At 45.7% G+C, this 16,989-nt stretch overlaps 1 protein-coding gene across 1 annotated transcript; it reads left to right on the top strand.

Annotated features, from left to right (window-relative positions):
• The first annotated feature begins 1,452 nt into the window (after nt 1–1,452).
• Nucleotides 1,453–13,085, top strand: Spp2 (secreted phosphoprotein 2). The gene is made up of 7 exons (XM_035439265.1): nt 1,453–1,653; nt 1,746–1,870; nt 5,531–5,650; nt 6,759–6,866; nt 9,051–9,105; nt 10,658–10,708; nt 12,990–13,085. Exons 1-7 carry the CDS (start codon nt 1,587–1,589, stop codon nt 13,073–13,075), a joined length of 612 nt encoding a protein of 203 aa, XP_035295156.1. The 5' UTR covers nt 1,453–1,586; the 3' UTR covers nt 13,076–13,085.
• The last annotated feature ends 3,904 nt before the right edge of the window (nt 13,086–16,989 follow it).

The raw sequence follows: 16,989 nt of genomic DNA on the forward strand, positions 1-16,989 counted from the left end.
AACACAGAAACGCTGAGATGAGGCCAGCAAGCAGACTCTTGGCCGTGGAGCTCAGTTTAGAAATCATGATGCCATAAGAAATTAGGAGGCAGCTGTGAAGTTCATGGTTTGGGGATCAGTTGAAGATTCCAGTTTTACATTTGTTCTAAATATAGTGATCCACCCCCCCCACCATGCAAATAATATGACAGTAGAGATGAGAAAACGAAAATGACCTTGGGAAAAAAGGGAAAGTAACGAATCTTCGTTTACGGTGCAGCCACACGCCCACTGGTCCTTGCTCAGTGTGTTCCAGGTGCTCCTGTTAAATGGTCTGTGATGCACTTTATATGATCTTCCAGGAAGTGTGTGCAAAAAGCTATGCAATGCTTCACTTACTGCCACCCAATTCGGAATACTTTGGACCAAGCATTTGGGGTTGGAATGGCAGAAAATTGCAGGGATGAATGTGGCACACATTTCTGCAGATTGGAGGAAGAACAAGAAATCACCATAGCATGATCGAGTCTGGATGGCTTATAGTTAATCTTCTGGGTTTACAAGACATGATGGAATTCTGCAGGGGCATTTTAAAATCGTCGCTTTTTAGCTCTCATCGGAGCCCACCCTGCACGCCTGATGCTAACACTTAATTATAGCCAAGAGAATCCGAGAAGCCCAGTGCTCCCTCCTCACCCCAGCAAGCGTCAAGCAAAATCAATAGCCCTGTGCTGGCAGCACGATGCTATTGTTGCCTCCTTCATCTCCTTCGCTCATCTGCAATTGCTTTTATTACTGCAGTTCATTTAATGAGACCAGAGTGTTTGGAGCCAGATGGTGACGTTAGTTCAATCTGGAAGACTCTAATGGAATTGAGTTCAAACCAGGTTAAAAGTAATGGAATTACAAATTTTCGTGGCCATTGTCTCACAGTAGCATGCTCTGGGTACTTGTTAGACACCAGAAGTTAGTGCTAGCTTCAAATGAAAGACCCGAAATACAGTTCAGTGAGGCCTGGTATATTCACATGCTCACTCATTCAACACGTATTTCGTTATGCTCTGTGTCACCAACATGGCCACTGTGGTTTCTGAATCATGACCCCAGTCATGTACAGAAGGTGGCAGGCAGAAATAAGCAGGCAGGCAAAATCATTCTGCATGTGTATGGTCTCTAGGAAAGGGGAGACTGGCACTGAAAGATGAGGGTGTAGGATTTGAGGACCAGGTAAGGAATAAATACACAATGGCTTTAAATCCTCCTTTTTGTTGAGTCTACAGTTATATCCCCTCCCCCAAAATAATGAAATGCAAAGACAGAAAATAAACACCATGCAGGGAAATCCAACCCTGCTGTGGACTAAAGTCCCTTGGAACAGTCCAAACTTCAAAAGTAGCCTCAACCTGGAACTTTTCCATAGGACAAGTCAGCAGTAAATATTGACACCAGAGGCAGTCATCTCTCTTGAATTCCGGACTGCTCCAGTCAGCCGGGGCAGCCAGGTCGCAGGTGACAAGGATAAGACAGCTGCCCTCAGAAAGAATTGTCATCTTGAAGAGAGAAGCAGTAGACAGGCCATCTCCTGCCTCTGGGTCACAGTTCTCAAGATGGAGCAGGCAATGCTGCAGACTCTTGTTCTGTTGGCACTGGGAATGCACTACCCATGTGTCTCAGGTAAAGGACACACTCAGCCACCTGCTCTAGGTGACTGCAGCCCCCTCAATGTTTTATCGCCTCTTACTGCGTCCTGTGTTCTTGCTGTCCAGGTTTCCCGGTGTACGACTTCGACCCTTCCTCCTTGCAGGAAGCCCTCAAGGCCTCGGTGGCAAAGGTGAACTCCCAATCCCTGAGTCCTTACCTGTTTCAGGCCACCCGGAACTCCTTAAAGAGAGTGAGTCAATGGGGACACCCCCCACCCCTGTGCCTTCTTTACTATATCTTGTCTTTGCTTATTTTGTTGAATAGATCATTTTTTAAATTCTTTTTACAAAGATCTCAGCCCATTCTTTTTCATGCTGACTGTTTCAGAGAAGAGATTTTAATTATAGTTTGTGCCCTGAGGTTCTCAAAGCTTCTTGGGACATCTGATTCTTCCTTATGTGTTTTCCCTGTGATCTTGGCTTCTCTGTGTGTGTGTGTGTGTGTCCTGGTTTGGGGTAAAGAGCCCTGAAGCCTCCTGGCTCCTAGGATGCTCTCTTCCCACTCAGCATTGGGCCCCCAGTGTTTATAGGGAAGAAGCCCTGGCTTTGGAGCCAAAGAAACCCACCCACCTTTCTCAACTTCATAGTGCTGTTTCCTGATCACCCGAGAACTGGGGGAGGTGACATTAATTTGGGCTTGCTGTGATTCGGTGTAGCAAAAATGAGGGGGAAATGGAGAATATCCTAGAGGAACCTCTCTGCTTCCTGACCGCCCACCAGGATTCCACTGTCTTATCAGCTTAATGAGGTTCAGGGGGAGGTAGGGACAGGAAACTGATGTTTATGCTAAAGATGAGGAAGAAACAGGGCAGCCAGGCTCATGGGGACAAGGGTGGAGTCACATGGCCACATGTCCAGGCAGCCACCACCACCATGTAGAGACTGCCACCACAGTCTGTATGGCTTTCTTGCTTCTCCATCCTATTCACGACCTCTCACACTTAGCTGCTCCTCTGCTACTCATCGGAGTCCACATTCACTTTCCCGGCTTGCCTTCCTGTAGACCAAGCCCCTTTGCCTGCCCCTTTCAGACACTGGCTCCATGTTTTCTTTTCCAAATACACAGCAAATTCATCCATCAGCTTCTGTTGCCTTTTCTAGCTGGGCATGGTCATGAGGACGTGGGCTCAGCCATAGTGAGGCACCAGTCCCAGGACGCGGCTGTCAAGGTTGGCACCGAGCACTGTTGTGGGGAGGAACTTGGAGGTGGGTGTAGGCAGCTGCCAGCCAAACTGCTTCTGGAAGCAAGCTACATCAAATTGAAACTGCTGCGTTTGCTGGCATCCAGGCCATGCATGCTCCATTGGCACGGGATGCCATTCTCTTAGAGTGTTGTCGAACCCACATCCTCTTGCCAAACTTGGAGACCAACAGTTTAAATTCACTTGTAATTTAGCTACTGCTCACTACAGAACAAAGCAATTCATTAAAGAGGAGCACAGGGCTGACATATAGCCATCTTGGTATAGCCATGTAGGCCTGACCCCAGACCCATGTATCTAGAGATAAGCCATTTGCAGGTGACTTTCGAGCTCCTAACAGAACTTAATGTGACACTTGCTGTCTCGGTGTGTTGCTCTCCCACCTCGAGCTCACCTGCCTGTTCTTGCTACTCCTTTGCTCTCCCCATCATATTGGTCCAGCGGCATTCTCCATGCTCTCTCCTTGGGCGCTGCATTCCACGATGTTGCAGGAAATGCACCTGGGACCACTGAAGTTCCTGCAAAACTATGGAACACAAGTGGCCTTTACACTGCTCCTCAGTATCAGTATCGTGTTTCTCGTCTGTGAGGAAGACCTCCTCAGGCTTCCTCTCTAGTCAGATTGCCTATTCTCACTACACCCCTTACAACCCCATCAGGAAACTAAGATGTCTGACTGAAGGAACAGGATGCAGCCAAGTGCTGAAGGCTTCCTTTCAGCCACTTGCAGTCAAATGGGAGGAGAGCTAGTCAGTATAAAGACAGAGTAAGTAATTCCAAGAGAAGCTGAATAAAAGGTCCTGGAAACCCAGCCCTCTAGCCTGGTTGTGGGAAGAATTAAAAGTGTGTTTGAGATAGAATCCTAAGGGTATGACCAAGTGGATGCTGGCAACAGAAATTACTGTGGGTAGACAGAAGAGCCTGGGTCGCCTCTTTACTCTGTAAAAGGCTTCCCAAGGCTGACAGACTACAGTTTGTCTGACATTCCCCATCTCCCAACCTTGCAGTAAATGACTCTACCCTGAAGCAAGGGTCAGACTTTGTCCAGGGAGACTGGACTCTGGGCTTTCCTCAGACAACAATCCTTATCCGTAGAGTCTCCGCTTGTATCTTCTCTCTTCTGGAAGGTTCTTCTGGGTCTTTTTTTAATACCACAGCTACTTTCTCTCTTCTCTCCCATTATCATGGGCTTGCTGTCATTCTTCAGCACAAACTTCCCAAATGGTCTTGTTTAATTTTTTTTTAAAACATTGTGGAGTGGTACCCACTCTGGAATCACATCTGGCTGACATTTTTACTGTCCTGCCTCAGGTGCCCAGTGCACAGGGAGGAGCTTGCTATAGCACAAGCTCCTGTCCTAAGACCACACAGGTTCTTCAGGAAGTTTGACAGGTTCCCTGGTATGCCACCATTGCAGAAAATGTTTCAGATTTAGTCATAGGTCAAAAGTGTTCAACCAGGAGACATCCTGTGGCTCATTTACTCATTTTAGGAACTGGTGAATGTGTATGGTGCCTTCATTAAGAAAATGTCAATTCAAGTCCATGCAATCTATTCTTGCTGTTTTCCAGACTGAACTGGCAGAGACCAGATCATGGCTCCTAGGACAGATTCAGAATGAGGTTCCCAAGAGTTTTGGGGCACAATATTTTCATTGACACTTTCACTATATACCCTTATTTTGTGAGGTTTGTTTTTTTAAGCTCATTGGTACCTAATATAATATACATTGTACACTCATTAACAATAAACTTACTGCCCAGAAACATGGGATTCCCACCCAAAGAAGTCTTACTGAATGTGTGTGTCTTCTACATAAGGCACATCATGGTCTCTTATCCTTGATGCCTGGCAGCCCTTAGCACTAGCCTGGGGACACAAAGAAAGCGCCAAATGACAATTACAAGTTTTCCAACAGAACACAAGCAGCGTGTTCACAGTGCACAGGCTGGACGAAGGCAGAGCACCCCCACCTCTTCCTTCCCTTTAGTTGGGGACATGCACACTGGGTGACCCAAAGCTTTGCTACTTTGCATGTGTTCATGAGCAATGGAAAAATCTAGGTGACTAATTTAGGAGTTGCAAATAATATTTGGTGACTAGGTGAGTTCACATGGACTCTATGTAGAAGGAATTGCCAATGTAAATCTTTAGAAGCAACGTTGGCCTTGGTGTGAAGGCATACATTGTGTACCCTCCCTCCCTCCCTCTCACCCTTCCTCCCTCCTACCCTCCCAACCTCCCTCCCTCCCTCCCTCTATCCTTCCTCCCTCCCTCCCTCCCTTCCTCCTTTTCTCTTTCCTTTCTTCCCTCCATTCCATTTACTACTGTTCTGGGATAAGATCTCTCTATATATAGACTAGGTTGGCCTCCTGCCTCAGCCCTTCTGAGTGCTGGGATTCAAGGGGTGCCCACCCACACTCAGCTTCTTTGGTTTCATGGTTGGCGACTTTGCATGGCTTTTCTCTATGGGCTTCCGTGTGAGTGCCGTCTGCATGCCGGCTGCATGGATGCTGCTATGACAACACATAGCTTTCCCAGTGAGTAGGTGATTCTACCAACGTTTTCTCATTGGGCAGCAAGAATCATGCCAGCACCATGAATCTCAGCAACATGTCTATTGCAAACCCATGCTTTGATTTTGTGAAGGTCAATGTCCTGGATGAAGACACCTTGGTCATGAACTTGGAGTTCAGTGTTCAGGAAACCACATGTCTAAGAGATTCTGGTGATACCTCCTCTTGTACATTCCAAAGGGGCTACTATGTGGTAAGTGACCCAGGAAGTAATACAAGGAAGACCCTCACTAATTCCATGACGGGAGTGGATCAGGGGTCACCAAAGGAGCTTGACCACTACCTCTCTGGCACTCAGCCACACACTGGGTCACCACAGCCTTTCCTGCCATGGACTGTGTGCTCTGTGCCCAAGGGATGGCTCTTGAGCTTGGAGTCTGCGGTGTTTGGTGTTATTGGTCAGTTATTTAACCCTTACTGCCCCAGTGTCCTGTTCTCTAAAGTACAGATGAAATATCCAGTAGGTATCATATCAGTCTCACCTGGTGGGGACAGTTCTATCAGGCAGAGTGGGTGCAAAGAGGCCTAGAGCGAAGAGAAGTCCCAGCACACTTGAAACTCTGCTCAACCTGAGTGTGAAACTGTGAGCCTCACCTTGGCGCACTGCCCATGACAGTGTTGCCCACAGCGTGCCTCCCCTTCTCATTGAGGTCATATGGCCTATTTAGTTCTCCTTTCCCTGTGACCGGAATAGTCAGCTGTTGTGGTATGGAACCCTCTCTAACCAGTATGGAACCATCAGTCCAGACCCAAAATGTTTTCAGCCAAATGAGTGACTTCCTGAGACCTCATTACAGAGGTCATTATTTTGTTATTTATCTCATGAAACTTCAATGGGGTTGTGTCTTGCAGAGGACTGTCACATGCATGCACTTCTAATTAAATCTTAGGGCCAAGTGACTTATACACACACACACACACACACACACACACACACACACACACACACACACACACACGGCATATACATACACACAGAGACATATACATCCATGTATGTATGTATATGCCATATAGTCAAATGTATGGCATCTCTACCACTTGTTTCTGTTAAAGCAAGAATAAATTTCAGACAGTCCTTTGTATTCACGAGGGATGGCAGACTTTTCTTGGAGACTAGTATTAAAACTGTGGAGATATTTAAACATTCCTTTTTATCCCTGTTGAGTTCCGTTGAGTGTTAACTTTGGAAAACGGAATGGCCTCTGTGAGTACCCTGCAGTATTTCCCAGTTTATTGTCCAGAGGCTAACTCCTCCCACAGGGTGCTGAAGAAGCAACTCACGACTCTGTCTTTGCCAGCCAACAGCTGCTTGCAGGAGCACCGTGCAGATGTCCAAGGGACAGGTACAGGATGTATGGGCTCACTGCCGCTGGGCCTCCACATCTGAGTCCAACAGCAGTGAAGAGGTATGAGGGAGGGCTGTTTCCTTACAGCTGGGCCTGGGGATGGTCTGTGAAAGCTCAGTTATTTGATGGGATAGCGGGGTCATCATCCAGATGCCAGTAGACAGAATTCTGCTCATGCAGAGGGATTCTCCCATGAACAACTACTGACTCATTCTCCATAATCCTACTTCCTACTCCCTACTCCCTTGACACAAAATACAGCAACACAGCTCTTACCTCAAAGGAAATAAAATATAGTTTGTTTGGGAGCTAAATATGAGCGACCATGGCCTGGGAGCACAGATTCAATGGACCCCAAATGTTATGTCCCAGCGTGATAGTTCGCTTTTTAGTTAATGTTTTTATAGGAGCAGAACAAATAAAGTATCCAATCAAGGGATTTTGATAAGATTGTGGAAATTTCATGTAGGTCACATCAAAGAGGGGCAACTGCTAGAGGCCTCAGATGTGTTGGATGTCACTTTTAGCTTTGGGGTTGCTAGGACCTAGGGATCTGTACGCTCCCAAAAGGATTTGACTTGATGATCTCAAGAATGTTAGGCTATTCAGATAGAGGGGCAATAAAAGGCTACTGGGGGCTAAGAGAGCCCAAGAGAATTTGGTTGAAACCTGAAACTTTTGAGCTCCACACAATCACCAAAATTAACCAGCCAGTCAGTCTGAGTCAGAATTCTCCAGATCTCTCTCTCTCTCTCTCTCTCTCTCTCTCTCTCTCTCTCTCTCTCTCTTTCCCTCTTCCCCCCTCTCTCTCCCTCTCTTTCTCTCTTTTTCTTTTTTATTGAGATAGGCTCTTGCTATGTAGCCCAGGATGGCTTTAGTATGTAGCCAAGGTTGTCCTTGAACTCACAGCGATCCACCTGTCTCAGCCTCCCAAGTGTTGGGATTGCAGTCAAGCACCACCCTAGCTGGCTGAAAGCATCTGTTTCTACGCCTTCTCACCAACATTGGTTCCTGCCTGTCTCTATTTTAGCCATTTATAATGTACAAAGACCTACTTTGTTATGGTTTCATTTGCATTTTCTCATGACTGCCATTTGCAATGTCAATTCCTGTTTTCTAGTTATCTTTTTATTATGGACTCTTGGTGACTATTTCCTCTCACTTTTCATGCCACCCCCACCCTGTGAAGCCTTTTGCTCCATCCAATTTCTTTCTCTTTTATTGTTTGTGAACACTTACACACACTTAGGTCTTCCACTGATGATCTACTCTGATTTAGTTTTTATACATAGTATGGAGGAATGGTCCAATACTGTTCTTCTTTATGTGGTTTCTGCTTGTCCTAACATTGCTCACTGCATTGAATTGTTAAGTCCTCACCCCTTAATCTGTTCCCATGATGGGAGCCAGAGCCTCATGGTGGCTATTGAGGATGGAGAAGTATCTGGCAGGCAGAAAGGCGGGAGACTTCCCTTCTTGACTATTTGTGGATTTTGGCATTTTATACAAACTACTTGGGGCCCTTTTGATCTCATGAATGTCAATTAGAATTCTCATAGAGACATTTCCTCTAAATCTTTTGACCTAAACTTGGTCTAATAATAAAGTTCCATTTCTGCTCCACAGTGTTTAGAAGCAAATCCTGGGTCAGTGAAAGCTTTGGCTTCAACTTAAATTTCATATAACTTACTCTTCTCCATGTGATTTCCTGCCCCTCCCTCCCTTTCTCTTGCCTTCTTTCCTTCCTTGCTTCTGTCATTTCTTTTCTTTGTGGGTAGGGCAAGGTCTCACTTTACAGCCCAGGGTTGTCTTGAACTCACAACCTCCCTGTCTCTGCCATTTGATTGCTTGGATCCAGGCATGCATCATCCTAAACTATTTTAATTAATTAATTTGTTTATTTATTTCATGTAAGTGGGTATTTTGTCTGCATGTATGTCTGTGTACAACATGTGTGCCTGGAGCTTGAGGAAGTCAGAAGAGGGCATCAGATCTTCTGGGATTGGAGTTCCAGATGGTTTTAAGCTGCCATGTGGATGCTGGGAATTGAACCCAGGTCCTCTGGAAGAGCAGTGGTGCTCTTAACCACTGAGCCATCTTCCCAGCTTCTTACTGTGTTCTCTTGAATACACACATTAGGTACCACAGAGAGCTGTCTTTATTTTACTGGATGCATTACATATCTGAGTCCTCTATGTAGCATTTACAGCTTTCTCTTTCATCCTGATATTTAAACATCTTTAGATGATTTTTGGGGACATGCCAAGATCCTATAGACGGAGAAACGATTATCTGCTTGGTAAGTTGAAATCTATGACCTTTAATATTATTTGTTTTTCCTTCATAAACTTCAAACTCCAGTTCTCTGGGAATCATTTAAAGTTAGACGTCTAGTTTTTCTACAGATAACCTTTGAACAATTAAACTCATTACAAAAAGCAAACGCTTGGTTTTACGTTTGCTCCTTTCTTATCTCACTGGGTGATGCAACCATTTGTTTAAGCATTTTTACAGAGTTCTCCATATAGAATTTGCATTCAGTGGTTCCAACTGCCAGCCGGCAGGGCCAATGTCAGTTTCCCCTTGCTCTAGTCTGTTTCTGTTGCTGGAATAAAATACCACAACCAAAATCAGCTTGTGGGAGGAAAGGGCTTATTTGACTTACACATCTTAATAATGGTTGATCATGAAGGGAACTCGAGGCAGGAACCTGGAGACAGGAACTGAAGCAGAGCCCATGGAAGAATACTGCTCACTGGCTTGCTCAGCCTGCTTTCTAATACAACCCAGGACCACCTCCCCAGGGGTTAGCACTCCTCACAGTGGGTTGAGCCTTCTCATATCATGTAAGAAAATGCCCTCTACACACTCGAATACAGGCCAATCTGGCAGGGGCATTCTCTAAGTCAAGGTTTTCTCTTCTCAGGTGACTTAGTTACATCAAGTTGACAAAACACTAACCAGCACATGCATTATGAGGACCTCACACTTGGACATGCTTGTTCCCCCTCCATGCGCCATCCACATCGTAGGGTGTGTGTGTGGTTCTGTGTCTCATCAGGGTAGACTTAGCCATCTCCAGTAATGTGACTGGCATCCATGTCACTGTCACTTAAGGGGACTTGGTTGGGGGATAGAAGGGTCTTCATTTCTCTGCCCTGTACCATGTTTAATTGCAAATGGCATCAGGTTCATGCTCTACCATTTAGAAGCCATTGTTTTATGTTTCTGATGAGTTTTCCTATTGGTGTTAATGCCAGTAAAATGCTCTGCTGTCACACGCTGCTCCTCTGTTTAAGAGCATATTTGCAGGTTCAGCTCTACAATTACAGCTGTCTCTGGAAGTGGGTGGGGAGGTCTGGCCTGATGGCTCTTTTCTCTCCTCTTTTTTTTAAATTTAAATTAGAAACAATCTTGTTTTACATGTCAATCCCAGTTCCCTTTCCCTCCCCTCCTCCCCTTCCCCCCACTAACTCGCTATCCAACCCCCTTTCTGCTTCCCAGGGAGGTTGAGGTCTTCCATGGGGGGGGGAACTCTTCAAAGTCTGTCATATCATTGGAGCAGGGCCTAGGCCCTCCCCCATGTGTGTAGGCTGAGAGAGTATCCCTCTATGTGGGGTGGGCTCCCAAAGTCCATTTGTATACTAGGGATAAATACTGATTCACTGCCAGAGGCCCCCATAGATTGCCCAGGCCTCCTAACTGATACCCATGTTCAGGGGGTCTGGGTTGGTCCTATGCTGGTTTCCCAGCTATCAGTCTGTGGTCCATGAATTCCTGCTTGTTCAGGACAGCTATTTCCATGGGTTTCTCCAGCCTGGTCTTGACTGATGGTTCTCAATGTGTTACAGGTTTTCTTTCTGATGAATCTAGAAGAGAACGATTCCAGGAGCGCTCACTTGGTAAGTGGTCTGTTTCCTTCTGTGGGATGCCACTAGAAACTTTGCTCATCAGCCAGACCCACACTGAAGCCATTGCACCAAGGACAGACCATGAAATAGGAAATCATTTCCACAAACAAGAACACTAATCTATAAACTTGCTTTGTAAAGCAGGAGAAGGTAACTTGGAGGCATTAGCACACATAAAAGTTACCAAAAATCAAATGTTAAGTCAACTTGGGAAGTCATTACTGGCCTTTCTTCTTGTCCCACCCTGAGAATTTTCTGGACCACCTTCCCTCTGATTATCTCCTTTCTTTGCCAGACTTAACCAGACTTCTCAGTGAACAGAAGAGACTGGACCCATAGTCCTTTCCTGTACAGTCAGTTTCCTTATTCAGTCTTCTGGGTGGCTCTGTCAGCCCTGTGTTCTCCACTTCAACCCAGAAGAGCTGAGTATTGAAAACACTTGGTGTTAATTGGCAAACACAGTACATACCCCACACTTACTGCTTACCAGGACTTCCCCCTTTGTCTCTCACAAGCAGGCTGTGGCTGCACTGTGTTCTCACCCTTTCTGGGGGCTTTGGGAAGGTACTTTGCTCTATGTCTGTACATCTTTTTCCATTCAGTGGTCCCAACATCTCTACAGGCAGGAGGGGTAAAGTTTCCTTGTAAGAGGGTTCCGTATTTATACACACTTATCCCCCCTGCATATATTATCTGAGTTATAGGGTCCGGTGTGTGACAGTGTTCCCCTTGAAGAGTCAACCTCATCTATGTAGTTGGGTTTGTTGTCCCCAGCCATGTGACATGCACAGAAGCCAGGACTTTGAACCAACCTATCTATCTTCCAGGCCTGTGCATTTTCCACACTTCTTTCTAGCACTGTGAAATTCATGCTGTCCAGAGCCCTGTTACAGTAAATGGCATTGATATTCACACATTAGGGAGCTCTATTTCTCATCTTCATGCTCCAATTGATCCTGAGTGCTAGAAATTAAACTGGAAACTTAAGTTTTTAACCCACCCCTAAGGTTTGTCTCTGGGAGAACATACACAGAGAGAGAGAGGGGGAGGGAGAGAGAGAGAGAGAGAGAGAGAGAGAGAGAGAGAGAGAGAGAGAGAGAGAAGGCATAGTCAATAGTCATGACTACCGCTTAAGTGTTCTTTTGGACATTTCCTGCAGAATTGCCTTCAGAATCCACAGCCTAGTCCTTGAATGTCTGCCACAGTAGGAACTGATAGTTCTTGGGATTTAATTCTGGAAATGGTGGAAAGCAGGAAATAAATCTGATGAATCAGATGGATAATCTATGTGGGGGTTTTACTACCAATTGCTACTGCTACATATCAACAAATTCCCAAATCATGCATCTCTGCCAGAAACTGTGATTATCTTGTAGTTTCTGGGGTTAAGAACACGGGAGCAGCTTAGTTGGGTGTCTCTGCATCAGGTAGATAGGCTGTTGATGGGCGTTCTCCAGCTGCTGTTGACTGGTTGACTGGGGCCAAAAGATTGGTATCCAAGGTCCTGACTCGGTTGTTGAAAGGTCTCCGGGTCCCCATGGGCTTTGAACTGAAAACTAGTTTCTTTCTACCTGGGTATCTCGATAGGGATGTGTGAGTGTCCCTAAAACATTTCAGATTTCCCCGGTGATGAGAAAGAGGAAGAGAGAGATAGGGAGATGGAGATAGAGAACATTGGAGGACCAAAAAGAGACAGAGACTGAGAGACCCAGAGACAGAAAGAGATAGAAACTTAGACACACACACACACACACACACACACACACACACACACACACACACACACACGAAGGGGGTTGATGCAGAGAGAGAACAAGAGATGAAAAATATAGTAGAGATGTAAATTCATGTGACCAGTCCTCTTGTGTGTGTCAGAAGGCATCTCCAAGCCAACACTTAAACACATTTGGGCCTTGGAGCATCATTAATGCAGATGTACAGCTGTCTCAAAGATGCCTTTGAACATAATGATTTAATTTAATTCCACAAATGTGTGTGACAAGCATGGGGCAGCTTCCATGGAGGACTTAAAGAGAAATGTGACAGTTCCTGCCCTTGAGGGCTTGCAGTTGAGGCTGAAGGTGCCACGTGGGCTAAAGAGTGAGAAGTCAGCTCTGGGTGCAGCTGTGACATGAGAGAGCCTGAGGCCTGATGAGGAAGACAAGAGATGGTGCCTTGGGTGTTCTGTGGGCAGTGAGGGCTCTGGTTATGCTTGGCTTGTTCTCAATAATTTATGCCTGACCGAGCCTCTGCTTCTCCCATCCATCTTTAGAGACAGTGAGAAGGGGGCATCCTCCTGCACATAGAAGGTTCCAGAACCTTCAACACAGAGCAAGAATAAATTCTGGCTTTGAGTGACATCCTGGAGGTAAGGGACAACACTTACATTATGATCCTTTAGAAGCAGAAGGAACTTGGAATAAATGCTATGGTTTTGCAGGGGTCCAGCTCTCCTACCCGTGCTCTTTAGTGCCCACTCTGGCTTTCTGTTGCCTCCTGCCTCTCCAGCCACTGTGCTCCCATCTCGTGGACCCCCATCTTTCCCCCATGGCATCTGCTGTTACTGACATGATCCAGTCTCTCCACTTTACAAACCACAAAGAGAATAGCCCCACTTTCCCCAGCCTTCCTCCCAACCCTTCCTTCCTTCTTTCCTTCCTTCCTTCCTTCCTTCCTTCCTTCCTTCCTTCCTTCCTTCCTTCCATTCTTCCTTCCTGGGAGGCTCCATAACATTTTTATGGAATCCTCTTTGGCTTCCCTTTCTTTGTCGTTTCAACACTGCTGGCCACTTGTGCTCTCTCAGCCCAGTTCTTTCTCTCTTCTATAGATTACCCGGTTATCTCTTCCTCTTACTTGTCCATCACTGTCATTGATGTATAGGCTATTCTTCAAATGTATCACCCTCTCCAAGATCTGGTTCCTTATGTCAACTGCCTGCTGGAGGCATTGGCCATGGGTACACTGTGAGGTCCAGAGTTCTGCTAGCCTTTCTTGTGATGCCATTGCTACCCACCTAATTTTCCCAACTTAAAGATCTGGGGAGCATCACTGAACATTCTCTTCTGTCCTTCCTCATCTCCTGCTATCTGTGAGATGCAAGGTTGCTTGTTGTATGGACACATTTGCCTGACTTCAGCCTGCCCTTTCCTCCCTTCACTACTGATGAACTGATTGCATTCCAGCCCCAGGGCTTCATCTCACACTGCCTGTCTTGCCTGCTGTCCTTGGGTTTATTCTGAAAGTTAAGGAGACCTTGATCTTCCACAGTTGTCCTCTGATGCTGGCTTCACTTACAGGCTAAAGCAAAGATGTGAAAAATCCAGACACTGAGAAAAACAGAACAATGGCTTTTATATTCTCCCTGGTGCTTTGGGGGAACTGCAGACTGAGCCCTGGTCTACCAACCTGTCACCCAGCCTGGTGGAGTCTTCTCACCAATATTCACATTCTCAATCAGCAGGCATGAGAGCAAGAGGAATAAGTATTCTGAAAACTCACAAGTATCACAGGGGACTCCAAGAAGGATGCAGTGAAAAGAAAACTTAAGCTACAATTGCAATGGCCAGACAGATGGCTCAGTGGTTAAGAGTGCTTGCTGCTCTTTGCAGAGAACATGGTTTCCAGAACCTACATTGTGGTTTACAACCATGTGTAACTCCAGTTCCAGGGGATCCAGCCCCCTGTTCTGACTTCTGTGGACACCAAGGATGCATGCAGTACATATACATGCAGGCAGGTATTCATACATATAAAATAAATAAGTCTTAAAAAGTTAAAAATAGGGGGCTGGAGAGATGGCTCAGAGGTTAAGAGCACTGACTGCTCTTCCAGAGGTCCTGAGTTCAATTCCCAGCAACCACTTGGTGGCTCACAACCATCCATTATGAGATCTTGTGCCCTCTTCAGACCTGCAGGCATACATGCAGGCAGAACATTGTATACATAATAAATAAAAATTCATTAAAAATTCTTAAAAAAATTAAAAATAATAAAAAGTTGGAATTACAGGCATAGATTCCAGGGCAGCCATGTTTATAGGAGCACGCATAAATTACTAACAAAGTCTTAGCATTGGTGCACTTTAAATTTTGAAGGAAATTATTTATCTAATTTATGTGGATGAACGCTTGCCTGCATGTGTGCATATGCACCATGTGTGTGTCTGGTGCCCTCAAGTGCCAGGAACTGACCCTGGGTTTCCTGCAAGAGCAGCAAACGCTCTTAACTGCTGGGCCATCTCTGCAGTTCTCTGCTCACCTTATAGTGTGTACAACACTGCATACTTTCAGTCATGATCTGAATGCCCCAATGGTTCACAACAGCCTTGCTGCTTCGGCTCTACACACACCACTGGCTTTGTCCTGCCCACACCCACCATGCCCCTGAGCTCCCATGGTGTCTAGGTTCAGTTCCCAGCCCTGGAACGGTAGTTCACAATCATCTGTAACTCTAGTTCCAGGGGATCCAATACCCTCTTCTGGACTCTGAGGACACGAGGCATGCACATGGTGCACATACATACATGCAGGCAAACACTCTCAAGCTTGCTGTCCCAGGGCCCTGTGCTCAGTCCATGACACTGGGCACGTCCATGCTCAGTCAGTGTCTTTTGAGCTGGTGCTGGGATCTTTGACATTGGGTTCTTGAGAGACTGTTGCCTAAAAGGCAGCTAAGTGTGGCACAATTAATTTTAACAACTTACAGTTTGAAAGAAGTCAACTGACATTTTACTAAAATAGAGAGAAAATTCACTGTGTATGAAAGATGCAAGAGGCAGATTTTCTTTTTAATCTAAAAATAGAAGCCGTCTTCTTACTGAGATCAAGAAACTATTCATTATGAAGAAAGAGACTCATGGTATTTTTTACATATATGCAAAAACTGCCCCGGTAGAACATCTGGAGCCAGGGCAGGGGTGTGAGGGTAGAGTTGTCAGTGGGTCGGCTGTGCTTTGTTAACGATATGATTACCTCGAGTGTGCATGCATGAGTGTTTCGCAATATAGTTGCATCATCTAACATCTGCAGAGACATGAATCACCCCCAAACACATGTCTTTAAATGCAGCCCAGACCGAAGACCACATGCAGCAGCCTTGGCCTGTACATTGATTCTTGCTGGTGTCCCAGTTAAATCTATGCCCTCGTGTGACCTTTAGCAGGGCAGGTTTTGAAACAGCCCACCACGTTGCCTTGAGTCATAAAATGAAGTTAGTAATGGTCACAGAATAGGTCTAGTGAGGAGGCAGCCCCAGTGTGCTCTGGGATCAGCTGGCCTCTTTCTAACTCTGCACCATGGTCTCCGATAGGCATCCATCCCTGAGAGCAGGACTCAGCACCTCCAAGCTCCGCCTCAGCACCACTTCTCAGGCTTCGTTTCTTCCCATTAGACGGTGGACTCTTGGCAGGTGCCTTACCTGGCAATCCTTATTGTTTCAGTTCAGTGACTAGTGAAGACATCCCTAATGTCTACATAAAATTATTTATAAAAATATCGCTTATTAACTTCATTGGAAAACCCGGATAGGATGAGTGGATGGCTGACCATTAGTGAGAGTACTATTTTAAAATTGTGAATCACACTTTTCCCACTTTATCACAAGCCTGCCCCAGTCCCTGGATTAAAATAGAAGCTGTGAAAATGTGTCTATAGCTTAGTAAATACTGTTCTGGCTTCTTTAAGGTTGCCAGAAATGATTTAATCCATGAGTGGAGAGTGAAACGTACTATCTAATATAAGAGCCATGACGTTGTTTGTTAGTGGGACTCTACAATTAGGAAGTTTAGAAAACCAGGCCCCAACTCTCATGTTGAAAAGGGTCTGCTTGAGAGTCCTACACTTTCTTAATCTTTGTATCAGGACAGTTCTGTCTTGTCAACTGTGGAGTGGCCAGAAGGATCAGATCTGGGGCATTTTTCTTTATGCTGTCCATAGGATTGTTGATTTGTACCCAAGAGCAGAGGCAGAGGTAGGTCTGATGGGTTTTTCATAAGCCAATAGTGAAAAGATCAATCCCATGGTTTTCCCACTCATTCCTACGGCCACTGTTATCAAAGTCTCCCCTCTGCATCCAGCCACTGCGCCCAGGAAGACCACCACTCTCAATGTGTTTACTCCCTTCACACATTGCCTATGCCAATTATATGGCGATCATCCGTTTCTTAGAGAAGGGGGCAAGGTGTTCAGAGAGGCCCTGCTTGCACAGATGTTGTAGGGATTGGGGGTTATCTTCTCATGTCTGCTTCCTACACCTCTGTTTTTTTCTTGTGATGC

The sequence above is a fragment of the Cricetulus griseus genome, chromosome 2 (assembly GCF_003668045.3).
Source record: "Cricetulus griseus strain 17A/GY chromosome 2, alternate assembly CriGri-PICRH-1.0, whole genome shotgun sequence".
NCBI classification, from domain to species: domain Eukaryota; kingdom Metazoa; phylum Chordata; class Mammalia; order Rodentia; family Cricetidae; genus Cricetulus; species Cricetulus griseus.